Genomic DNA, 27,518 nt, shown 5'->3' with positions numbered 1-27,518 from the left:
AGGACTTCCTTGGACACCGGCTCTTCATTAAAAGTTCAAACAATCACTACCATATCATGTACATCATTTTCAAAAGAATCGTTTTGAGCCATTCAAATTTCCATGTGAATGAGCAAAAATAAATCTTAAAAAAGCTGGCATACCTCATAAAGCCCAGGATTTAAAATGGTAAATTCCACTTTTGCTGTAACTGTACTTCCAAAAGACAATTTTCTACAATAAAATTACATAAAGTGTAATCTGTATAAACTGTATTCCTTTTGGACTTTAAAACTGGTTCAGTTTAAACAGGTGTTTGATTTAGCATGGATCTAAATACATTTACATTGATATAAAAGCATCTGGTTTAGAAAGGTTTCACTGTATCAATGTTGATCTTGTGTACTGGTTCATGTATGTTGATGTGAATGTATATAAAAACAAATAACTTTCTCAATCTGTATCACTTGGATTATAGTTTTAAAACTGATCCATGACTAAAGGATGAGAAAGTAACACATATGTGGCTAAGAAGGTTTATTTTCTACATGAGTAACTTAACTTTGCAATTGATAATGCATTGTTCCTTATATTAAATTGTATTTTATTCTGAATTACAAACACATATGAAAAATTTTCATCACAGAAAACTAGAGGCCCTAAAGAGCTTGAATTATTCACCTGGAGAATTGAAATCATGTAGTCCTATCATTCAGAACAAAAAGTTCATCATTCCTGCTACCCACTGAGCAATTAAAGGAACACAAAATCTGAATCATTTTTAAAGAGCATTGAGGTCAAATTTCCTATAAAGTTTAAAATGTTGGCACTTGAGGTTTCAGAGAAGCTGATCTTGAAAAATGAAAACATCAAAAAAGCAAAAGGAAGCCTAAAATTACTCCAACAAGGGTCCATAATTTTTTCCAAAAGTATCTCCATGGTTAAATCACATTATACTGAATATTTTAACTCAAATTAAAATTTGTCTAAACCAACCTTTTTTTGAAAAATTTGCAAAAAAAGCTGTTAGACCCCTACTGCCTACTTCAAGAAATGGCAAAAATTACAACAGTTATGTGCACAATATGCTAAGAAACATGTTTACAAAGTTTGGTAAGAATCTGTTTTATTGTTTAAGAGAAGTAGATTTCAGAAATAATACCAGTAACTCAAAAATAGCAAAAAAATGTTAAAAAAGGGCATTAACTACAACCTAGGTCAACAGAGTTTCACGAAAGTTTCACTATGGACAGATTTCATCTTCCCGAGAACTGTAATTGAGTAAGTTTTTGTGCAAACCTAATGGGTTTAGAGATACATGTATTTGCAAAAAAACTTCTTCCCACCCCTACAGTCTATTTTTAGTAACAGTGACCATGTTTGTCAAAGGATATAAAATTTCCACAACAGTTGTATGCAAGATACCCTAAGGATAATACCAAGCTTGGTTCCAATTGGTCTGGTAGTTTCTGAGGAGAAGATTTTTTAGAAATAATATCAAGAAAAGAGCAAAAACATTAAAAATTGCTTTTTCTGGGCCAAAACTCCATACAACACCATTTTCTGACTGATTAAAGGTCTTGTCCTCTTTATGATGGAGAATAAACCTCTTAAAGCTAACTGTGATACTTTTAAAAAAAGTTACCCAAAAAATGCAAAAATTTGTAGCTAGAAATCACACTTACCCAAACTGAATAACTGGGTGATGGCACAACAGTCCTGAACTAAGGACTCCCATTTCTTTGTTAAATTTTTCATTTTCTGCAAAAGAATAATACTAATAAATTTAATTGACTTGAATGTGAAATTTGTCAATTTAGTCATAATCACTTAGTTTGACATAGCAATTTCAAGTTCAAAAAAAAAAAAGAAGAAAAGTAATTGTTTGCTCCAGACATACCTAATGGTTTTAAACATGTACTAACAAAAAGTCAAAATTTCTTTCTCATGACTTGTATGATCTTAACTCATCATTTTGAAGTAATTTATTCAAATAGGACAAAGAATTTAATGGCAAATAAGGTGCTGTTCCATTAAATCAGGTAGCACAGAACCATCATTTCCAATTGAAATAATAAGTACACTCATTCCTAATCAAAACAATTTCAAAAGTAATCAAGGGAACCAAGGTTATAGCAGTAATCAAAGAGTAATCAAGGGAACCAAGGTTATAGCAGTAATCAAAAGAATGTAATTTAGGGACAAAGACCAGACATGGAAAACAGACATACACAACAAAGAACATAAAGTAACTAAAATCATACATACAGAGTAACAAAGCTTATGAGCAACTGGGACCCCTCTAAAAACTGGGAGCATGGACCAGGTGCACCGGTAGGGTAAGCATCCTCTGCTTTTCTAGAAACACCCGCCGATTGGAATATTAATTTTATTATTAAATTTTTTTTAAATTATGAAAAAGAGGCAGAAACATTAAAATGTCGCAAAACTTGGTTTGGATTTGCTTGACTATTTGATTTCCAGTCATCAAACATTACTGAAATGTTTAAGAATAATATGAAAAATACAGAGACAGATATGTTAAAATTTTGTTCATGTTGGCCAGACAATGGGTCCCACTTCTTTTCTATGATTTTTACAATATACTATATCATAAGATAATTGTTACTCTGTCGATTATAATACAAAATACACTTTTATTTCAATATTTCAATCCTTAATGACTGCCACATTTGTTATTTTATCCCAAAAATTCATGACTGAAATTTTATGGGATGAAATGCTTTTCTGATAAAGTAGCATATCATCAACATGCACAATATTAACTTCTGGTTTTCAGTCTATATTTAGATTAGGCATAATAGTAAAAATCACTGTCTAGGTAAACAAATATATGTTTTTAACTTCTTTCCATGCAACAGTATGGTTAATATCGGACCAAACTACTCTGAAAACAACAAATGGACATGTGGTCAGACAGAGTAGAAATTTCTATGGGACCTAGTGCCAATTTGTCCTGTGGTCTGATTGGTCAGAGGGATTTTGACAACTCTGCAGAGAAATTGTAAACAATCTTGATTTAACTGAACTATTTTTCATTTTTTTATATTGAATATAAATAATTTGCTTGTTTTTATTAGATCAGGCTAATAATACATTAAGTGAATTCATAATATCAAATAACATTTTTGTGTGGACTAATTTACTAATTAAACTGAAATAGGGACTATTCTGTTGAAATATTTACTTGCTTGAGGCAGGTGTTTGGTAAAAGAGATTCAACATCAAGTTGCACATGTTGTCGTGCTAGATATTCCCCACTGGTACATTGATATGGAACAACACCAAAAATTGTTAACAACATATGTGTCATCTATATAAAGCAACACACAAAAATTGGAAGAGTAATCAAGGGAACCAAGGTTATAGCGGTAATCAAAAGAATGTAATCCAGGGACAAAGACCAGACATGGAAAACAGACATTCATAACAAAGAACATAAAGTAACTAAAATCATACATACAAAGTAACAAAAGTAAATGAGCAACTCGGACTCCACTAAAAACTGGGAGCATGGACCAGGTGCACCGATAGCAACAAATCCATCCATTGGGAGCCAAGATTTTTGTGGCGGAAAGTTTTCTCTTCATTCCTTGTAGTGCAAAATGGCAAAGTCCAACAAAAAAAAGAAAGTTGATATTGACAGCACCTAGAATGGCTATGTATGCCCCATCTATATATAGTCACATACTTAATTTGAATTAATCCATCCATTGCAAAGATAATTGTGACTGATTTGGGACAGACAGACAACATGATTCCAATATACCCCCCAGTTACAGAGTGGGGGTAAAAAATAAGTGCAAAATTATATCATGTAGTTGGGGTTTGGTCTAAACAGTATATACTTTACTCAAGTGCAGCACATGATAGAACCTCTCAGTGATGGATTTGGCTTTCTATTTTGACAATTTTGGTTTTGAATACTACTTGTATACTATTCATTTTTGGATTTAGACTTTCCTATATATTTGATTGAGAGATTCTTTGAAAAATGTATACAGCATAGCTAAATTAGCAATATATTTGATTTTAACAAGGTTTCACTGTACTTAGAAAAAAAAATATACCTTTACAATCTTTTGGCACCATTGGATTCCAATAAAGCTTCCATTCCTGGAAATCTTGTAATATATTGGTCACTGTGTAGGTTACTTTAAAACTAGAAAATAAAAGGAGAGTAAGTTCAAGCAAGTATGAAAACCTAAAAAACAATAAAAATCTACCACTTTCTAGGCATAATGTATATATATAAAATTATATTTAAGGAATGCAATTATATTTTTATATTTTCGGTCTATGAGGAACTAACCTCAATCATGTATGCACACTCAATAAGCTGCATAACAGGTTATTTTCGAGTATGCACCATGGGCATTGAGGTTATTTCAAATAGACCAAAAAAATATAACAGTCATTCCTTACAATTTAACTTTAGTATAAAAATTTAAGGAGTAAATCAGCAAAAAAAGGTTAAGATATAATGAAATTATATATTATAATGACCTACCTACAAGGTAAAATAAATAGCTGAGCACATTATGTACTCCTCAATCCATTTTGGTGTTAAATGACCATTAACTTTAAGATAAAAAACAAAGTCCATTAACTCCTGAATTTTATAAAAACTGAAAAAAAGCTTGTTAGTTTCAGGAAAATTACTAAAAATGTCCAAAAAAAATTGGGTAATTCTCCACCTACTTTTATAAATAAAGTCCCAAAAGTTGAAAAAAAAAAAGGAAATTTATAAAAACCAAAAGTAAGCTTTCATCAAGCAAACAACGCACTTCCCCAAATTTGTAAGAAAACTACTAGTAGCATTTTTGAGTTTCATGTACATTATGTGAAGTTTGAAAAAAAGCAGTTGGTGGACAGAAGGACAGACATCACTGTACCAAAATATGTCAGTAAAGACTGGGCAAATAACAAACTGAAGATCATGGAAGGGCATACAAAATTATATTTAACCTTGGCCTAACTTTAGAGCAGAAAGTCCAATTTTAGACATACTTAAAATTGCATGAACCCGATATTGATCAAGTAACAATTTTACAACAATTTAAAAAAAAATACATGAATTCACAGTTAGGCCAAGTAAACATAAAAGGTAGGTTCTCATCCAACCTTCACCAAAAATATGGGGCAGGTGGGAAAACTTAATTTTTATATTTTCATTTCTAACCAGATATTTGGTAGCTTAATTTTAGCTACTTAAAGTATAGATATGTTCTAATTCCATATCCACATCAGTTTCAGAGAAGAAACATTGTTTTAGTCACCAAGTAATGAAAGATTTGTGTGCTGTAGTATCTCAATACAAGAAACTGACATGAAAACAATCCAGATTTTGAAATTCCTGTCCTAATTTTTTGTATTTGTCAATTTTTTAGGGGTGGGAGGGAATGAGAATCTACTAATTGATTTTATTTGGCCCAAAGGTTTGATTTAAACACTTCAACAATGCAAAAAATAAAAAATAAAATCAGGAATTACAAACATTACTGACCTTTCACCTATAGCTATACTCTTCCTATCACAGTCTACATCTAGGACAAATGGCACTTTTCTAAACTTAAGTTTTGGCATTCTGAAACATGTATTTGATATAGATGATCAGTATAATCAAATCAGGCACAAGAAAACAATATTGACTTCCAAAAATCAAATGTTCATGAAAATTATTTAAAAATGTAAGAATTTATATACATCAATTTATGTCATCTGGAATCATCTATTTTAAAACAAATGTTGAATATGCAAAAAGAAATACTAAATGATAGCGCAAAGTCTAAAGAAAATAAAGGAAAAAAATATATGCATAACTACTCTAAGAAGAGTACCATGATAAGTAGATCAGACATTGCTTAACAAGGACAACATGGAATAGGAAATTGGCAGTAATCATAATAGTAAAGTAACAATAAAAAAAACAGTAGATATAGCCAAATGACATTGCCAATGTTATATCCCAGGATCTGATGTTCTCTTCTTCATTTCACATATTGTTTTCCCAAACATTTCAGACAGGATCATTAAATTACCAGTATAAAATGCAATTTATAAATACTCCCTCTATGCCTGAAACAATTCAGAAATGCTTGGAAAGACTAAACATTAAAATATGACATACATTTTAACAAGACATTGTACAGTGACTAGTCTACACCATGTAAAGTATTCATATCTTAGGTAGATTTGTATCCTAGGTAGATTTGTTTAAGTGGAAGTTCATGAACCATATGAATACTGCATGTACATGCATCTTCTAAATACCTGTATACAGTAACAGCTTGGGGTTCATTCAATTCTGTTCCCCACTTCACATGGGTATTTAATACCAGCTCCTTAAAATATACAAAATCAGATCTCATTAATAATCAGAAAGACTGATTTATCACTTTACCAGACATTTACAAAACAGGAGGGGCTCTTACCCGAGGCCCATTTTTTCAAGAAATATGTTTAAAATATGCACTATGTTCAGTTGAGTTGATATCACAATGCTTAAAAACAGACTAGCTCGATTAATTTTTTAACTGTACTGCTTTCTGGCTATTTTGCAAGGTTTAACATATAAAGCTTTCAATTACCTTGCTTTTAGATCTCTGCCTATGGTTCTACATAAATCAAACTTTTCTGATGTGGCATGAATAAAATCACCTAAGTACAAATAATGAAGTATTTCTGCTTCCTGCCATCTCATTCTTACACAAAAACACAAACAATAATCCAAAATACTTACAGAGAAGTCTGTTTCTATGTTATGTTTATACAGAGTAAATATCAAAGACAATGACTCTCCTCTGTACAACATCACTGGGAATTTGAAGTTGGATCCCGACATCATCTGTATTGCATGATCACAGCCTTTACAAGCACTTCTGAAAAAAAATAACAACCTTATTCTTTCTAGTTCTTTTATAGAAATTGTGAACAGCTACTTGTTTTACTTATTTCATTTTTCAGCTAGTATGCATTCACCTTTCTTTAAAACAAAGTGTTGGAGACTGAATGAATAGTTATTAATACCAATTTCATATTTTTACAATTTATTCTCTTTGCTATTTGGATCTATTTCACACCAAAACATAGTTAGAACTTAATTAAAATGTCATTCATTTCATATTTCAAAACATACCAGTACAATTATCAATGAATCTTTAAAGGATTTTTATTTCAAGTTATCACAGGCTGGAAAATAGCCTAAAATGTTCATTATCAAGTTGTACAATCTCCCCTCTCATAGATACATGTACACAAGGCTAATAAGTTAAATGCTAGCAATATGCTCAAAGCTGAATGTAATATGATTTTGTTGAGTTATCTTGCATAAATGTATTGAAGCAACTAAGACTCAGTGTTAAATTGATCCTACACTTTGAATTAAGTTGTTCATGATTTAATTAAAAGAAATATGGTGTTAATAAATATGTACATTTAAAGTATTGTTCTTGTTATGATTTTAAAAATCTTGTTAAGAAAAATGTATTGTTATTGTAATTGTGCTATTATGTATGTATGTATGCAGGTATGTATGTATGTATAACTAGTATTTGATAAAACTGAAAGTAGGAGATTGTCGACTTTTCTATGATTACTACAGGCAAATGTGTGAATACATGTACTGGCTACTTTTGCAGTAGGAATCAGGAGATTATGCAAGCTCCACACAGCGGCAAACATTAGTTCCATCTCAAACTTACTGTTGCAGACAGGCCTTTTGAAATTCTCTTACATTTTTCAAATCACACTTGTTTGATAATTTGATAAAGTCACATTAAATCATTCATTTTTTCCCACTTCACAAGATCTTTGCACCTCTAGAGGGCCATCTGCAGGGTCTAGAGTGAACTTCAATGCTGTTCAGAGCTTAGAGAGTATGGTGATCAGAGAATGTATGAGTTGGTGATACACATAAAGAAAATATACATGGACATATACAAATAACAAATGATATACAGTGTTCAGTACTTTCTAAATATGTGCATTTGCTATTTACTTTGAAATTAAAGTATAATCTGAAAAGAAAAGAAAAGTAAATATCAAACTTTCTAAATATTACAAATGATAATCATGAAAAAATCCTTCACATAAAAAAATATTACACACAGTAAAAAACATGCATCCATACACAATGTTTTATCAAAAACTTATTTACATATGTTAATGTTGATAAAGACATTAAAAGGAACTGTTCTCATATTATAATTGTTCACCCAAAAATAAATTAAGAAGACGGAAAAAGACTTATTCATAAAATATTCTAATACCTAATTAAACAAAATGAAAGCTTGATTTAAACTTGACAGCACATGCTTATGTAACCAACTTATAAGATCTGTAACTAAATACAACCAATTCTTCAGAAGTAAGGACTGTCAAAGGCTATCACTTTTTACATGAAGTTGCATGCTTTGTTGTGCTATTTATACCCTCCACCCATACAGAAAGTTAAAACTACTGCAACCAAAATCGCTTACAATGTATATATCTTTATAAAGCCACACAGCACATTTGAAATCAATCCATCCAGTGGGAACTGAGATTTTTCTCTATCATTCCACATAGGGAAAATAGGAAAGTCCCACTTATACAGAAAATTGATACATAAAATAACCAAAATCTGTTATAATGTATGTCCTATCTATGTAAAACCTAAAGTTCAATATAATGAAAATAGGAAAGTCCCACAAGACTGGAAGTTGATATTGAACAGTCACAAAAATCACTTACAATGTACACCCAATATATATTAAGCAACATACCAAATATTAAATCAATTCAACCATTTAGAGTTCACATATCTGGAACAAAATTTGGATGGACGAATGGATAGAAAGAGAGAAAAGGTAATTCCAAAAAACTGATTACTCGTTGAACTGGGATATAAAAAAATAATGCATATCAATAGTACCAGTTATTGACTTTCAGTACTTCAATAGTACCAGTTTAAGGTTTGTGTAAAGTAGTAGTACCATTTCTCATTTTGTCATTGTACAATAACCTATTTCTTACATATCAGTATAGACATCTCTGTGTTGACTGGCAGCTTTATCACAAGCAGGACAACTACCTTTCAGCAGTGTAACATCAGTTATTACTATATCCTGCATACTAGAATTACTCACTAAAAAGGAAATAAAAGTTAGTTACCACATAAATTAATTTTTTTTTTAAATACTAAGCTAACCATTCTGATCCCTTCATTCCATCTTTCATTATAATCTACATAAAATCAATTGAACCAGACAGCTGACAAGAAAAAGGAAGGACATTATTCTTTAAGCAATTATTCTTGCCTTTTAACTTTAAGGGGAAATAATTCATTCAAATTATTTAACATTAAAAAAATTATGTTTTTTTGTGAAAACTCATAATAATAAGTTCTTTTTATCCAAGTAAACCAAAGCTCACCTTTCTAATAGTTCCCTTAAGAAAAACAATTCAAGATACCTGAATAATTACCATGAAATCGTTGGTGTGGTAATAATTTTACAGCAACAAAAACTATTCATTATAAAATGTCAGTACTGATCTTGTTTCTGACAAAATAGTGGAAATGCATTTTAGAGGGTATCTGTTTTGTTTATGGTGATTTAACCACATTTGGATGTGAATAAAAATATATGAAGTCCCATAAATCCCCTAAAATTAACTGCATTGCATTGATTATGATCAACTACATATGGTGACTAACAACCCTACAAAGTTTAAGGTCCAGAAGATTTTGCCTTTACCGACACTGTTACTTGATAAAATGAACTAGGATTTTGGCTATTAATAGTCCAGTAACCTTTACCAGACATATAAATTTTTTTGCACAACTGTTTTATTATATGTACTGCTAGCAATATTTTTTTTTAAAATAGTGAATTATATTATGTTTATAGAAAAGGAGATGAGGCTTACCCTATCGGTGCACCCGGTCCATACTACAGTTTTGAGTGGAGTCAGATTTGCTCATTTACTTTTGTTTCTTTGTACATGCTACTTTGGTTATTTCATGTCTGTATTCCCTGCCTTGTCTTTATCCTTAGTATATATTCTTTTGATTTCTGCTTGAATCTTGGTTCCCTTGATTACTCTTTTATACTTGCTTCATTTGTGCAGATGATCCATGTAAATTTTTGCATCGTTGGTATCACTATGACTCAATTTTTGATGAAACAATCATTAGTTACTGCTTGAGATGGGTGTATTTTTTTTAATAAATAAGTACAATTAACTACACAACTTTGATGTCACCTATACTAAAAAATTTAATTCCAGCAAAATTTCTACTCCCAACCACATATTAAATCGCTTACAATCAAGGAAGACCATAAACTGTCCAGAAACATCTTTGTATTTCACCTTCAGTTTAGGAGGTTGGTGAACCCTCAAGGTTCTTGACACTGAAAATAAAAAAATTTTGTGAGAGTAATAAAAAGGAAAAAAATACATTTTTTTTCTATCTATCTTAATTACTGTTGATCACCTCCAAATTATTATTTTTCCATATATGAGCAAATGGGCCAACATGCCTAAATGTGCCAGTGGGTATTTGCTTGCGACTGCATTTTTTTTACAGCACATTAAAAATCTGACTCAGCAAAGATTATGTTCAACTGATTATTTGTTCTCTTCCTGAAATGCATGAAATATTTAAAACAAAAATTAAACAATCATGATTGTCAGTAGCAAAAGCAATTGTTGGCATAAGTGTACAATATGTCAATGTAATTATGTACATTGGACTGACATTTTCATCACGATGGAGTTGTTGACATATACACAATGCCTATTTTCATTATTCAGCATAATCAAGAATTTTAATCGTAAAACAGAATTACAACATACAGAATTCTGCTTTGAAAAAATCAAAATTCAGTTTATAAATTAAGGCTAGATGTAAGTACCACCAAATGAAATTCTTGTTTAAATTTTAGATTACCTGACTTTTGTGTATGATATTTTTCCTTTTCAGGAACTGGCTTTACATCATCCTGATTCAAAAGAAAGTCATACTCGCCAAACATTTTCTTTGGACACTTTACTGATTTTACAATTGTGACAGTTAAATAGACCTTCTTATCCAATGATCTTATATTATTCACTGTAGCAGCTAAAGGGACAACAAAGGTTGTGTTGTTTACAAAGTAAGGCTGCTGCAATTGGTCCTACAAAATACGATTTAAATTTGAAGGTTAAAACTGGTACACTACAACTTACAAACTCACAATACATGTACATGTTTTTTTTTATTTTAAACATGCATTTTCTGTCAATCCCTTATAGGCCCTTTGTGGAAACAAAGTATTATTATAATATCATTGTTATCTTATATTTTTTAACAAAAAATATCCATAAAAGAAATCATGCTTTAATGACAAAATGAAAAAGAATTTTAACTGTTAAAGCAAACAGGGAAATGTTGATTAGACAAGTTCTCCAGTAGTAATTATAAAATACTGTAAAGCTGTTTTCTCTAACCTTAAACATTGTAAAATTAACATTTTTTGTTAGTACACTGTACACAAATAGAATTAACAAAATGTACTTAGCAGAAAATATGCACTCTGTGCATACAAAAAAAAAGACAATACCACAAAATGTCAGATGTATTCAAGTCCCATGTCACAAGTATTTGATCTGTTGTAAATAAACTATAAATATAATATATAAACATGTATCTACCCCACTAGATATGAATATTGTATTTTTAATGACTATAAATTTGGGCAAAAATATTTTTAGAAACAGGAAATAATAATCTTGTCAACATATCTATAACAATTTGCAAGTGTTGAAACACTTAACCTTAACATTAAACAAATGCACAGCTGTTACATTCAATTAAGTTATTACTGAATAACATATTTTGTGTGCCTTTCAATATTGATTTCCAAGATAAAACTCACATCTGCAGAAAGTCTTGGTGTTTTGTCAGCTACACTATGAAAAAAGTTGCATTGAAAATAACCACTGTCATTAACTAGTTCATGCTGTTCATCACAAGTTAAAGATTTTTTAGTGCAGATATTAACATGTCCATTTAGATTTCCAATCCTTTCTTTCCATGCATTCACATTGCCATTCAAACACGAAGGATATTTTACTAACACTTTGATCAAATATGTTTTTCCAATGTTAACAGATTTGAACTTATCTGTGTATACACATGAATCTGATCCATTTTGTCTCTGCTTCTCAAATATATGCAAAATTATGTTAGACAAGTCAACATCATCATCCATGGCCCAGCTGTCTGCTATGATAGTACTCTTCAGCAGCTATGATGAACTTTACAATAGAACCGGAAGCTTTAAAAATTCAAGGCAATTCTTTTGAACATTTTATAGATAAATAAATCACATACACGAAAAAATATTCAATCATTATTTAGCATTTTAATTATTTCAATATTTAAATCTGTGAAAGAAATTGCACCTTTACAATTTTTAGCCTTTGTTTTGTTCAAATTGTTTTATCCAACGAGACAAAGGATAATCGTTGATACGGTTTGAAGAATTCTAGTGCAATAAATATAAACTTCCGGTTGTGTATTTTCACGTTTTGAAAATCTTTTCTGCACAGATCCATGAAATGGCAACTTGGTCAATAAATCAGTACTTCCAAACTGTAAGTTACTTGATTTAGCATCATATTCGTAGAACTAGTTGTTTCAACAATTTACTTCATTCGGTCATCTCTTACTTGTGGCAGGACGGCCTACCTGCGTTGTAGTAGGTAGTGAGATTTAAATAGCCAGTTAATTGACTTGGCTAAAGCCAGGATTAATTCTTTAGCCGAATCGGTTTGTCACTGGCTTGTCACCGAGCAGGCTAGAGTTTGATCCTAGGTGGCGGAGTATAATTTTGGGAGTCAAATCATGCTCTCCCGTTACATTTGGCACCCAACTAAAAACCCACGGGGTTTGGTTAGCTATTGAGCTAGTATTACTATTAGAGTCGTTTGTGGTACGAAGACTCTTAAGGTGGGGGAAATGTGGCAGGACAGCCTATCTGCGTTGTAGTAGGTAGTGAGATTTAAATAGCCAGTTAATTGACTTGGCTAAAGGATTAATTCTTTAGCCGAATCAGTTTGTCACTGGCTTGTCACCGAACAGGCTAGGGTTCAATCCTCGGTGGCGGAGTATAATTTTGGGAGTCAAATCATGCTCTCACGTTACAAACTTAAAGACAGAGGCTTGCTCCCACTATCAAATATGCAGACCAACTGTTATATTATCACGAAAAGGGTGATCCCAGATTTTCAGCTTCAACTCATTGTTTTTCAAATTAAATCGAATATTACTAGTTACTGCTCAGAATGATGAATCTAACAAATAAACACAAGTATCACCATCAAATACTTCCAATCAAATAAACACAAGGACTTGTACATCCAAACTCCATGTATCTACAAGCGCTTGGACCAAAAAGTGAAACTACCGCAATCTTTGACATCGCTAGACAAACCAGGTTTGCTTCAATGGCACTAGGGATATCAAAAGTGGCAGTAGGTCCTTTTTCGGTCCAAGTGATCATAGAAATACATGTATGGAGTGGATATGACATGTCTCATCAGTAGACTTAATGTCATATTTAAAGAAAAGGGATAATTTTTTTGGCACCCATGTTGGCTCCAATTTGTGAAAATTGCAGACATAAATTGGCAGCTGATAATTTTTCTGGTGACATAATTTTAGAAGCTAGAGCAGTCCCTGAATAACATCTAGTCGAAACTCGCTAGCTCTGACTTTAAGAAACCATTCAAATATCTTCAAATTATAATATAGAGAGTTTGAGAAATTGATTCTCGAAGATTTCTTTTTTTTTTTTTCTGTTGCTGGTCTTAGTTTGACTTTATTGTTAGAAAATTGCTATCTTCTTACAAAGTTATTTATACTGATTATATGATGTATGAGAAAATTTTGGTACTTTAAATTGTGTTCCAGAAATCCTGGGTGTTTGAGCCATCCAAGTTTGGGCAAGTGAAGTTTGACTGTACACATATATACATGTGTGTCTTTGACATTTTGTCTAGGCGATGTGTTTGACAATATTTCAAAGCTTCAGTAGATGCATGTAGTATTAAGTGTTTTGCTTTGAAGATAGTTTCTCAAATGGTCAGTATGATGAATTTTTAGATATACGTCTATACATTTTAATTAATTAAGCTTTGCTTGCTTTATTATTACATGTATATATGAAGCTTTATACAACATTTTAAGCTTCTCATTGTGAATCCACATGGAATTGACCTATTATACAAATGTACTTATCCATGCCATTGAAGAATTTGCCATATTTGACTATTTGAAAATAATTCTGAAGAGAAGGGGTCAAGGAACAGTCTGTATGTAAAAAGGAGTATACATGTACTGAGTAGAATTCTCTTCTGATGTATAGGAAATGTTGAACTATAGGTAGAGATCATGCTGTACCAAATTGTCTGCTACTTTAAATTTTACAATGACCAACAAGAATTCCATTGATTAAAATATTGTATTGTTTTATAGTTAGATGATGCCCTACAAGAAAGAGATGGACTTAAGGCTGCAGTAAGTAAAAGTGACCTGTTGTGTTCCTCTACATTTACAATAACATTGTTTAGATTTATTTCATATTAGAGGAGAACAAGCTAATCTTATTGGTCATGTGGTATTCATTAATGTGTGTTAAAATGTCTGGAGGGCGTAATCATGTGTTAATGTCAATTTATCATGATAACCCCACTCAACATAAGCAATTATAGAATAAGTAACTTATAAGAGAGTAAAGTCATAAGCTAGACTGGTATTTCTTTTACCATAACAAAATAGTTAATTTGTTTTTTATTATTTATTTCATATCAGAGAAGAATAAGCTATTATTATTGGTTAAAACACAGTCATGTGGTATTAATAAATGTGAAAAAAATGTCAAGAGGGCTATATATCACATGGTACTGCCTTCTTCAGATTCTTCAATGAAATAAGCACAATAGTTTCACAAAAGACAGCATTATCATGATAAATTGACTGGTCAGGGGATAGTAATAATGCCTGTCAGATTGTAATCAGACCCTCAGTGATTCAATTGTCTGTGAGTAAATTGTTATAGATTACTTTATGAGGGCTTTGTCTACTGTCATCTATATTTTAAGATCTGCAGTTATTTTATATGTTTGTTTTGATTCTTCTAATACCTGAGAGCCTTTATGTTGATGTGGCTAAAAATGTATACCTAAACCTGAATTAATCATAATAATGATAGCATTCAGTCCTCTGAATTCTTCTCCTGATTTATCTATTTTTATTGCATTAACTTGGAATATTTAGCTTTGTGACCTTTATACTTTAGTGCAATTACTAAGTATTTAAAGAATTTTTTGATAGACATGTATTTGGCATGCAGGAAAACATTTTAACACTGTTTTATACTTTTACTATAATTCTGTAATTTTTTTATTAATCTACATGTATTTTAAGGAATTGATATCTTTCCAACACCCACATATACAGAATCCAAGGTTACAAATAGAACGCCCAGAATCACAGGTACAAAGGGTATTTGCTTCACCCTATGATGAATTGGTGGCAGCACATTTAAGGTACATGTGTGTTACATCAATAAGTACTTTAAAGCATCGTGTGATACAGTACAGAAAGAGACATACCATGACTGATCACTGACATGGTGGTATACCACTCTGTTAGTGGTAACCCACAATTTTATTTATCCAGATAGAAAGCAGGTTTTTTTCCAGGATTTTGAAAGTTTTAGTCATTTGTGTGTGAGGAAATGAGGACCATTTTAATGGTATATTTTTTTAAAGTAGTTTTTTCATCTGACATAAAGAAGATATTTCAGTATAATATTGTCTATTATTTACAGCACTGTGTAAAGACATTAAATAAAACTTAAATGTACATTGCACATGAATAAAGCACATTATTTTTTTCCACTATCATGCAAGCATGTTTTCTAGACAATCCAGAAAGCGTATTTGAGATTAAATTATAAAAGAAACTCCCTAGCCTTTAAGAATCATCAAAAATAAAATTCCTTTAACACTAGCTCTTATACTTAATCAGGAACGATATATTCTATACATCCCTGACATAATTTTAATTGTCTTTAATATTAAAAAAAGTGCTGTTTTCTGAATGGCCACCCTTTGTAGAAACACAAAAAACATCTAGCACAGTATAGATATTAATATTTTCAATTAAGTATTTCCCCTGTGTTGCCTCATGAGATTCTATTTTTAGCACAATTTCAACTCCAGACCGAGTTAGTCATTATTTCACAGTTATATTTAGCATTGGTCTCTGAGGAGTTCATTGATAGCATAAATGATATTTTCAAGATCGTTGATATTGCTGACATGCAACTACAAAATATTGTGACACCGGGGTTGTGACCAAAATACCCACATTTGGTTTACATTCAAGTTTGACGTACACAAATAAATGATAAATAATTTTTTTGTGACATTTTGATACAAAGTTAAAGAGGAGTAAAGGAATTTTCCCAGCAAAAATTTTTACCAGCATTTTTATAGACCTTTACCTGTGTGAATTTAAGTCACGCTTGAGTGATCAAGATACCGTCATTTACTCCACATGTCTAAGTGTAATTGGCAAATTAAGTGATTGTATACACAAAATGTTGACACCTGTTGAGAGTTGTAATTAGCTAGGAGTAAAAAAATTATCACTTTCACCAATTGAACTAATGTTGGGCTTACAGCTCTTACTGTTTTTTATGTACTTTTAAAGATTTCAGGTGAAGAAATGAGACTAGATTATTTTTGTCATCCTGCAAAATCTTCGTCAACAATGAAAATGACGAGCCCTAAAAAATCACCAAGATATTTCATTTTTTTTTGATATTTTGCATGGTAGCTTCCAAAAAGAATTTGTAAGAAATCTTAAGAAGTAATAATGTTATTGGCTACCACTATGTTGTTGATCAGTCACAGTGCCCTTTCTGTACTGTAAGTTGGCCACTATGTTGGTGATCAGTCACAGTGCCCTTTCTGTACTGTAAGTTGTACCACTATGTTGGTGATCAGTCACTGTGTCCTTTCTGTACTGTAAGTTGGCAGAACATGTTGTTACATCACTAAGTGTATTATTCTTGTTGAATTGAAGACATGTTGTATTGTAGTTGATTCATGACAAAATTTCTTCTAAACAAATTGAAATCTGGTGTAATTGTTCATGCCAGGTTTTGCCACTTATGTAAACATGTGTGGTATAATCTGCCATTACATATGTCCAAAAAGGGTCACAGTAGGTGAAACAATTTTATTTTTTTTTTATTTTCTTTTTATTAGAATGTAGGGATTGTTTTGATTCTTATACCGGTAGTTTTTGTTAGGTTAATCAATTTATAGTGTTAACACTTACAGCAACTCTATCCTTGGTCTTTGGTTCAATCTATGGTCCAGGCATACCTTAGAATTTAAAATTGGTAGTCACTACTTCATCACCAACACACAGAATGAAATAATAAGTCCCAGTGGAATGACAGGCCTACAGTGTACATTTGTACTTGTGGGTTGTAGCTTCTGTGAGATACATGTAGCATTATAAAAATCCAGCTCTGCATGTCACACTAGCACAAAGCAGAGTATGTTTGGTTGATTAACCATTTTTGTCCCGAAATGTATGAAATATCTGCCTCAGTGTGTAAAAATTCAATCAGTCAGTCAAGAAGTCTACCAAAATGTCTTCTTTATTTTGTAAGTCAATTTGTGTACAGTGTATATCAATCAATTGCTGAATTTGTTTTTATGATTTATTCTCTGACTTACCATATATATACTATTGAATGTGCTCTTGACAGATATAAAAGTATGATCACATAATAGCTTCATATTACATGTATGTTATGCTTATGATTTTATCAGTCAAGTATATGAGATGTGATAGAATTATAAATTCATATAATTTTAGATGCTGCTGGGCTGTTTCCAACCATGATTTTATTGAAGCCTATGGGTGCCAGTCAGTTGTTGCACAGAATCCTTGCTTAGTCATATGAAATCATAGTTAGATGAATGCCTTGGAATTTCGTGCTTTATTAATATTCTAGATTACTTTTAAAATTCAAAATACTGCCAGATTGCTTACATATAATTCTAGCAGTTATTCAAAGTAATGTTAAGGTTCAAATGTACAAAAGTTTCACAAATCCTTAGTAAAACTTCTAATTGGTAGAATTGTATTACATTACTGTGTAGAAAACCTAGCTTACATTTTTTTTAAAACATGTATTGGCAGTAAATAGTTAGCTTCTCACTCTTTGTTTATGAACCTTAACAAGATGAAGAGCCTTCACCAAAATATTTCAAAGCCAGAAAGATGAGAACTGGTCCCTGCCAATGATGTTCAACATATTTATTGACCTCAGACTGTTTGCTAATAGTGTAAGTTGCCTAAGAATTTATGAGAAGAGTAATGCTTTGGAAGTGCATGTACATGAAAGAATTATGAATTTTTAACTTATTGGATTTGGTAGTTGCTATTTACATATGTATTTGTAACATTTATTGTAACTGTTAATTGGTAGATTGCATAAATTGGACCAATTGCTGTCATATCATTTCTTTTACATTGCTGATAGTTACCCTATATACAGGTCAGTAAGAAGGAGTAAATATCAATGTTGTACAGTATTATTTTTACGAATGATCATATTTTAGTAATCTGACTCATCACTACTAATTTGGTATCTCTCAGTACTAAATGAGATATATTTGGATAAATTAAAACTCATTTAATGAATGGAGCTTTGATATCCGTAAACATCCAATGGTACTATACAATTTTTAATTAGATCTGGTACAAATACATAAGTATTTACTCCATCAATGCAGGAGGCTGGCTAGCAAGATATTTTCTGAATTTGTGCCATCAGGAGTTGGAGTATGAAGGAATGGAATTGCTGTGTAGTAGTAGCAAAGTACATGTTTTGTAATGGTTTGGTTTAATTTAATCATTTAGCATTACATGTATATTGTGCAACTTGTACTTGTTACATTTTTTTATGTTTATATATTCAGGGAGATATTCAGGCTGTACATAAAGGAAAAGGGAAAATGGGAGATAGACTGGAGAAGGCTGCTGATTTAATTATGGGATGTTTTAGAGTTTGTGCTAGTGATAAGTTAGTGTTTTTTCATAGATGTTTTAATCCTCATATTTTTAGCAATGTTATGTGCATTGATAAGATTAGAATGCACTGCATTATGATTATTTAGTAAAAACAAATTTTATCTTGTCATGCCTGTCAGTGCTGTGCTATTTCAAACATTGGGAAGACAGTAGTGTCAGTTGTGCTAATTCTGGTATACTGTTAGGCAACTGGAGATTTGAAATAATCACAATGGCCGTGGTGCACACTTGAAGATAATTTGTTACACAGGTTATTTAGTGTGCTCCATGTGATTAAGATTATTTCCTCATAGACTGAAAAAATATAACAGTCATTCTTCAAATATACAAAAAATTACACATAATTACCATAGAATAAGAAAAATAAAATGATGCATTTACAAGAACTAAGAATCTCTGTCAAATCCCCTAAAAAAATACTTAAGTATTGTACATGTTACAGGGTTTTATACAAATGTATTATCTTCTTATTTTACAGTCGTGCCTCAGTAGAAGACTCTAAGAAATGGGGAATGTTAAATCTTGTTAATCAACTATTTAAGATTTATTTTAAGGTATTTTTAAATTATTCATATTTAAATTTATATTTGTAATTCATAATCAAAGTTTATGAGATGGTTAATTAAAAAATGAATAGATTTCAGTACTTATTTTTCCAATTAACCGGCCTAAACAATTTTTCAATGCCTTAAATATACAGCTCTTCATGTCATGGACACCATATTGTTCAGATTGAAATTATGGTTTATTTTGTTATTAACTAGTTAAAATGATGTTTTTTATTGCATTTATGCATCAGAATTTTAGGAAAACTTTCACATTAGCAAGATTGGATTGATTGTCAAATAGATTGTGTTCTTGAAGAAGTATTCTTTCAGATTAATGTAGATGATTCTAATTAGAAATGATTATATTGGATATCTGAATTTCTCTAATGATTCTAATAAGAAATGATTATATTGGATATCTATTTTTCATGTCAAATTTCTCTAATGATTCTAGTTAGAAATGATTATATTGGATATCAATTTTAGATAAATAAGCTACATCTATGTAAACCACTGATCAGAGCCATAGACAGTTTACCGATGAAAAACAGATTCTCTTTGTCGCAGCAAGTTACACATAAGTAAGTTATATGGAAGTCTATTAGTGAAAAATGAATCTGAGAAGTTAACCCTAAAAATATTGCCACCTGAACTGAGTTAAAGTTAACTATAATTTTTACACTCTTAGTATAACCTTTCACATCTTAAGTAGTACTCTAGATGAGAATCATATAAAATGTGATTTATGGTTGGAAAGCCTACATATTTTCTTAAAAATGTTGAAGTAAACAGGAATTTACATGTGTCTTTTCATATAACCCTTATTCTTAGGAGATAAAAAAATATATAATGGACTGTAGAATTCAAAATTAAGGGAGATAAATCTGTAAATGACACTGAAATACAATAGAAACTTTTGAATTTTCAGTGTGGATTATCTCCAAAGAGCAGACACATTTGAATGATTATTTATACATTTCATCAAATAGACCTGTAAAGCAACTTAATAACAAAAATGAAAATGTGTAACCTTTTTTGGGGTGTATCACGTTACAGAATTCTCATGATTCTTACAAAGACTGCTACATGTACTTAACTGAGCATTATCAGTTTGAAAATGTAACTATTGTTTCATTTTCATCTTCTAAATAAATCATGTCATCAAGAAACGATTTTACATGTTTACAAGATTTATTGTCATCAAATCCAGGTCTGAAATCCTCAAATACTGCAGTTATTTTTCTTAATGTGTAGACTGAATTTTACAAACTACAAGAAAATCATCAAATTAGCTCGTTTGGATACTAAATTTGTTATATCTGTAGGTAGACTTCTATACGTATATATGAATTAAATTTCAGGGCATGAACTACGTCTTAATAGTACTACCCTTTTTTCAGGTACTATGTAGGGAGAAAAGCCATGTTTGATAGTGATTACAAAGCAGGTATGTAAATATTAGTCTAAGCGAATATCACAGTATAAAGTATAAAATGCTTTGTCCTACAATTATATGGAAAGATGAGGGCAATACTCAAAATAAAAACTGGTGAAAGTGTGCAGATAAAGCTACAAATAAAAATCCAATTATATTTTTTTGTTTTTTCTACTACAAAATCTAGAATTTGAAGTTTATGTTAACTGTCTAGTAAAATGACATATGGTATGTCCATTTCAGCTGAAGATTACCTCACATTTGCCTTTGAAAGATGTCATAGAAGCAGTAAAAGGAACAAGAGAATGATATTGATATATCTGTTACCTGTTAAAATGTTATTGGTAAGAATTGAGTGGGGTTTGAAATAGTCTTAAAAGAAAGGTAAAAAATGTAAAAAAAAACTAGATAAGAAATTTTTAGGGCCTACACTTAAAGACTGTGAAAAACAATTCTGAGATTTAATATTGCATAAAAACAATTCATTTTCCCCTAATACCAAGCTAAAAAAAAATTATAACTATGTCCAAAATTATCCAATCAAACTGAAATTCTGAATTAATCTGGTCCTCATCTAGATGTATCTACAATCTTAAGGTTCATCATCACCTTTTGGTAGACATGTGCTTTATTTCACATAAACTTTCCCTCTGAATACAGACAGACTTGTGTGTTTGGGAATAATTTTCAAAAGTGGCTGGTTCTAAATTACCTAAAATTTTATTTTTTATATGTTTTTAGATATTTTAAGTCTTTGCTTGATTTTGCTGCGCTGTTTTTATCAATTCTGTCAAATATGCCAAAATGAAAAGTGTTTTGAGATGTTCCCCATGTATTTAAGATGAATTCTATTTGAATTGGCATGCTTGTCAATAGAAGGACAATAGTCACCTATTCATAAATGGTGATGTAAACTGTGTAAATGTGTGGACCATAAGGAGTGAAACTGTGTTTGTTTATTTTGTCATCTTCAGCAGAATAGATAAAAACAGCACAGCAAAAGGAAGGCCAGTTTTTTATTTATCTTTAAATTAATGTAAATTTCTCATATCTAGGGTATGCTATGCCATAAAATTTTTCAAGATACACCAGTTTATCTGTAGTCAGATGGAGATTAGGGATGAAATCGAACCTGTATTTGTCAAAAGGTAATGATGAGAAGTCAATACTCCAACCCACTTAAAAAAGTGTGGACATCAGATAGAAGGACATAACTTAGAACTATGGTCTGTTTTGCCTCTCTCTGGTAGAAAATGAAAGCAGATATAGTAGAATTGAAAGGCTAACAGATAAAAACAGTGGATATGTTCAATGTAAAATTTATTGTGGTGTCTTATCATTTAGTTATCTCAGACATTTTTTTGCTATGTCATCTTTATACAAGATAGTTGAATAATTGATAATGTGATGGAATTGCAATATAGCAGTTACTTTTTCTTATTTTACCTTCCATGTTTTCAGGGGAAAATGCCAAAACCTGAACTGTTGCAAAAATATGACTTACTACAGTTTGCTGAAGTTGCTAGAAGTGTTAGGTATTATAAGTTCTAAAAGTTATTTTTTTAAACATTTTTAATCCAGTGGTTACTAAACTTCAAAAGGGTTTTATTAATTAGAATTTAATAAGTTTTTACTTCTTTATTAGATTTGATATGTTTCATATTGCTGCTTAACATACATGTACTTTTTTCTCTATTAGCTTACCCTATTTGTGCACCTGTTTCTTTCTCCCAGTTTTTGGTGGAGTATGGGTTTCTCTTTACTTTCATATCTTCACACGTTATTTTGTTTTATTAGATGTTCTTTGTCGTATGTGTCTAGTTTTCCAGTCTAGTCTTTATCCTTTAATTATATTCTTTTGATTACCATTCGAATCTTGGTTGCCTTGATTTCTCTTTAATAAGCAATTTTGATGTTGCAAATCTGAAAACATTTGCATTTTTAACAGTTATCTGTGTCTTTGCAGTATTCAGGGTTTGACACTAACATTTCGTGATAGGTAGTCCACAGGACCATGTGATAGATAATTAGGTAGTCCGCAAAACTATTTTGTGGTCATGTCCTAAGGACTAATGAAATTTTAAGAACTAATTGAGGTAGCCCGAAGGACTACCCATTGATATTTCAAGGTAGTCCTCTTACAAATTAGGTAGGCACAGGACTACCAGACTACTGTTAGTGTTGAACCCTAGTATTGTTAAGATGTTTCATGTTTTTAAATTGTAATTTTATGTTTCAGTACTGGTAATTTGTTGAGACTAAATGAAGCTTTACAAAGAAATGAAACTTTTTTCATCAAGTGTGGCATCTACCTTATCTTGGAAAAGCTTAAAATTATTACATATAGAAATCTTTTCAAAAAAGTGTAAGTACTTTTCAAATACTGTCTGTTTATATTAACTTGCTGAGAAATCTTTGGCTATAATCAAATTATGCAATCTTGTGTATCAGAAATTTTAAAAATGATATTTGCATGATATTTGATACATAGAATTCTTGTTTTTTATAAATTACAGCAGACAGAAATTATTTGGTAGGTAAAAAATTAGTTTCTCTCTCAAAATAGTTTTATTAAGAGGTTCTTACTTCTTGCTTTCATATTACAGTAATTCACTCTAAGAATTTTAATATTTTATGAATATTTTGAGAGCTAATGTTATTATAAATCTGATTGCACAACAAGGTTTGGTCATAATTGGCAATTGCCTGAGTTATAAAAGCTCTGAAGTAGTGAATACATGATTCTTGTTAATTTAGTCTTTTGCTTTATTGATGAGGCCTTTCATTTTGATTGAGAGTAAGTTGCAGAGGGTTAAAACAAATTTTTGATGTGTCCATTCGTGAGTCTTCTTTTTTGTATGGCAACTTCTCTCCAACTACTGAACAGCATTTCACAAAACTTCGTACAGAGTAAGGACCCAGTGTGTAGTTATGCATATCACATATATGTACAAGGAAATATTTTTATCCCTCAAAATTTTGTTTGTGTTGTGTCCCTTTTAACTTAATTTCCGGAAGTTCATGACTGAAGCATCCTGTCATTGCAACTCATCCTTACCTACTGAATAGAATTTCAAGAAACTTCAAGTATCTGAATGAATTGTTTATCTATTACAGATATTTGATATTAAAGACACATCAGTTACCTATTGAATCATTTACAGCAGCACTAAGAATGATGCAGGTAAGGTGTTTTCTAACTGACTGCAAATTAAATAAATTCATTGAACTACATGTGATAAGCGGAAAATTGAGCAATGAAGATGTATGCAAAATTTACAGACGATGCATATAGGAAATATTCCAAATTGATTGGCTGGCATGGAAATTATACTCCCTAAATTCATACTTTTCTCCTGTTGGCAATTAATTTTCTTTAAGCCACTTCTGCTAATCAGAGTTCATGGTTTTGGCAATGCAAAGAATGATATGTAATTCAAGAATCTCAATACTTATAAGGCTGTTTAATAATTTTAGGGGCTACAAACAATTTCGAATCATATATATTTATGCTTTTTTTTTACACAGATACAAAATGCAGATGCAGATACTAAATATGAAAATTTTCTGTTTATCTTTGAAAATATATTGTTTAGATTGTAACATATTAAACATTGGTTCTTAATTTCAGGTTGATGATATAGACAATGATGAAACAGCCTGTATAATTGCTAACTTGATTTATGAGGTAGTAACTTTTCTAGTGGAATAAACTTCTGTTTATTATAATATTTTAAATTGCATTATTTTTCATATAATTCATAAAAAGATGCATGTAAAGATATGAACTTGCAAAAAATATACTTTTCAGAATAATAAAATCTCAAGTTTACTTCCCACAAAACAACTAAATGACAATTAAAATAATAAAACTTTTCAGAACATTTAAGGAGGTAGACCTAGGGTAAGGGACATAACTCTTGGAATCAGTGATATGTTTGTATTATATTCAATTTCACCAAAGCCTATCAAGCTTTCATTTGAAACAGAATGAAATCAACCAAAGTTACTTTGATGCTAACATGAGATTTATGTCAAATCCTGAATACAAGCTTTCCAATGATTTGTAGGAGTTGTGTCCCTTACCCTAGGTCTACCTCCTTAAAACCTGCTCTTGACATCATATTATGAAGGATGAATAGCATACTTTACTTCATGTTTTTTTTCTTCTTTTTTTTTTCAGAACAAAATCAAAGGATACATATCTCATCAACATCAGAAGTTAGTTGTCAGTAAACAGAATGCATTCCCTGTATTGTCAACGTGATGATGTAGGATTTTGTTTTCATCTTGAACTTTATCTAAAGGCAGCTGGGGCTGATATGAGATCATGTCATAAATTTGCCTTGTTTACATGAGGATATCTCCCAGTATGTAGACTTTTGAATAGTATGTCAGAAGATGTTCAATCCTATAAAAAAAAAGATCACCTATTGTGATGCAAGGTGTGTTGAGTTGCTGTATTTATAGCAAGCATTAAAGTAATGGTTCAAAGGAAGACCAAGAGCTGGTTTAGATGTAATATGTATATTTTTGTAATAAATGAAATGATATGGAATTTCTTGTCTTTAAGTAATATACCTATTTTGTAAAAAAAAATATCTTTTAAAAGATTACACTAATACCAACAAGGGTGATTCCTGACCCTGGTTTGACAATTCTGAATTGTTTCCTATTTAGGATTTGGATTCTACACGCATTATAAATCAAGCCACAATTTTGTATCTATCTGTAGTCATCGGAATATATTTACTGTTTTCCATGTTTTTTCCCTCTAGTTCAGAGCATGCCTTCACTACATACCAAGTTTCACGAAAATCTGTGCAATAGCTTTAGAGAAATTGTTAAGACAAGATATTCATTTGGAAACTTGTGTTCAAAGGGTTTTAGGAAGTAGTATGCATAACTACATATTGTGTCTTAACAACATATCTAGCTACATGAAATTCTATTCAATAGTATAAGAGGAGTTGTGATGACAAAAAGAGGACTGAAAGACACATCTAAAACTACATACCCTTTTAACTTTATTGAATTGGGTATATTGAGGATATATTTCTTTTATTTACCATTGATGGCTTGTTTAAATTTGCCTACTGCTTTTTGGAGACCTGCATAATGTTGGCAGATTGGATTTGGCCTCATACTTTTAAATGGGTGCAGTTCAAATTAGGATACAGGTAGTTTCAAATTTGGAAAACGAAGAACCTAAGTTGATGGGAAAAACAAATTAAAAATAAACATTTGATCCTTTTACAAAAGGTTAATGTCACTTAGAATGAAAAAAAAAAAACAGCACAGAATTTACAATTAAAAATTCAGGAGTAAATACTTGAACAAAGTCCTCAAAAGTTTGTTGCTTTCTATATATAAGACTTGCAAAGTTATTTTCGATATTTGTGTTTGATAAAAAAATCTACATACCAAAAAGCACTGATATAGAAATTAAGAAAGCAGAGATTACTATTTAATACATTGTAATGTATCTATCAATGTTTCTCACTTTCTGTTGGCTACTTATGCTACCACTGGGATATGATTATTTTTGGCAGATTCATCCTTAAATATCTGTATTTTACTGTTATGATTTTTTATTTGACTGATTATTTACTTCTGATTTAACCAATTTCCACTTCCATATTGTTTATCCTATCTCATCCCTGCTATCGTAATATCATTATTTTGGCACACATAAATCCAAAATAAACATCAAGTTGTAAAGGTGTGCTATATGTAATGTATGGTGAGTTATGCCAGTATTAGCCACCCACTATACGATACGTCCACACTATCTTAGTAGCAACCAGCATTGTTTAAGATAAGCTGCAAACCAAATACCGGTATTCCCATCATGGGGAGCTGGGATTTTTTGTGACAGAAATGTTTACATGCACTGAAATTTTAAATTTTTTTTAAGACATTAATTAAAATTGCTTTTAATACATGCCATTTCACTCTGAAGATAAGACAGGAGAATGGCCTAAAATACAACTGAAAATTCATAATAAAGCAATGAAGGACTTAATTGTAAATTTGAAGAAATGAATCCATTATAAATGAGAAAACATAAAGATTTCTGATAATTCTTGCATTAAATTGACAGAAATATTGCTTGAAGTTTACCAATATTCACATATTCTGTCAATTTTGTATTTTTTTTGGTCATTATCTGGTCATATTTTGGGCAAGGCAATGGAATCCACACCCAAGAACATCCTTATATTAAGTGAAAACATTCATTTTTACATAGTTTATCATATGTGAACGTATGAAGTTGTTTCTTGGGTGTGGACATAGTTTTGTCATAAAAAACAACAAAATTTACAATTCTCAGCAGTTTTTTTTTAAATGGCATATAATTGAGGTACCATTATGATGTCATTAC

The 27,518-nt window shown here is 30.9% G+C and overlaps 2 protein-coding genes across 5 annotated transcripts in view; one reads left to right on the top strand and one right to left on the bottom strand.

Moving 5' to 3' along the window:
* Nucleotides 1–12,343, bottom strand: part of LOC148625360 (trafficking protein particle complex subunit 14-like) — a 32,558-nt gene extending 20,215 nt beyond the window's left edge. For 2 of the 4 annotated variants that reach the window (XM_088568835.1, XM_088568836.1), the window contains exons 1-10: nucleotides 11,901–12,343; nucleotides 10,934–11,159; nucleotides 10,308–10,394; nucleotides 9,016–9,127; nucleotides 6,743–6,881; nucleotides 6,274–6,344; nucleotides 5,507–5,587; nucleotides 4,071–4,162; nucleotides 1,665–1,740; nucleotides 144–213 (exon numbers count right to left, since the gene is read on the bottom strand). In XM_088568835.1, coding sequence (XP_088424961.1) covers nucleotides 144–213; nucleotides 1,665–1,740; nucleotides 4,071–4,162; nucleotides 5,507–5,587; nucleotides 6,274–6,344; nucleotides 6,743–6,881; nucleotides 9,016–9,127; nucleotides 10,308–10,394; nucleotides 10,934–11,159; nucleotides 11,901–12,236 — 1,290 coding nt within the window. In that variant the 5' untranslated portion in view covers nucleotides 12,237–12,343. Of the gene's footprint in view, nucleotides 1–143; nucleotides 214–1,664; nucleotides 1,741–4,070; nucleotides 4,163–5,506; nucleotides 5,588–6,273; nucleotides 6,345–6,742; nucleotides 6,882–9,015; nucleotides 9,128–10,307; nucleotides 10,395–10,933; nucleotides 11,160–11,585; nucleotides 11,661–11,900 lie in introns of those variants that run through there. The other 2 variants (XM_088568834.1, XM_088568837.1) reach the window with 2 other exon arrangements.
* A 141-nt stretch (nucleotides 12,344–12,484) lies between these two features.
* On the top strand, nucleotides 12,485–25,691 carry LOC148625359 (PCI domain-containing protein 2-like). The gene is made up of 15 exons (XM_088568838.1): nucleotides 12,485–12,621; nucleotides 14,504–14,545; nucleotides 15,455–15,576; nucleotides 17,930–17,995; nucleotides 18,306–18,402; nucleotides 19,039–19,142; nucleotides 19,629–19,704; nucleotides 20,185–20,279; nucleotides 21,099–21,145; nucleotides 21,377–21,477; nucleotides 22,595–22,668; nucleotides 23,373–23,498; nucleotides 24,251–24,317; nucleotides 24,765–24,821; nucleotides 25,317–25,691. Exons 1-15 carry the CDS (start codon nucleotides 12,586–12,588, stop codon nucleotides 25,398–25,400), a joined length of 1,194 nt encoding a protein of 397 aa, XP_088424964.1. The 5' UTR covers nucleotides 12,485–12,585; the 3' UTR covers nucleotides 25,401–25,691.
* Nucleotides 25,692–27,518: the final 1,827 nt, after the last annotated feature.

This window comes from Perna viridis, chromosome 2 (genome assembly GCF_037379345.1).
Source record: "Perna viridis isolate PV_CMFRI_1.1 ecotype Kerala chromosome 2, ASM3737934v1, whole genome shotgun sequence".
In the NCBI taxonomy this organism is placed as follows: domain Eukaryota; kingdom Metazoa; phylum Mollusca; class Bivalvia; order Mytilida; family Mytilidae; genus Perna; species Perna viridis.
The sequence above is the reverse complement of the archived record's forward strand: the minus strand, read 5'-3'. Positions and strand labels throughout refer to the sequence as shown.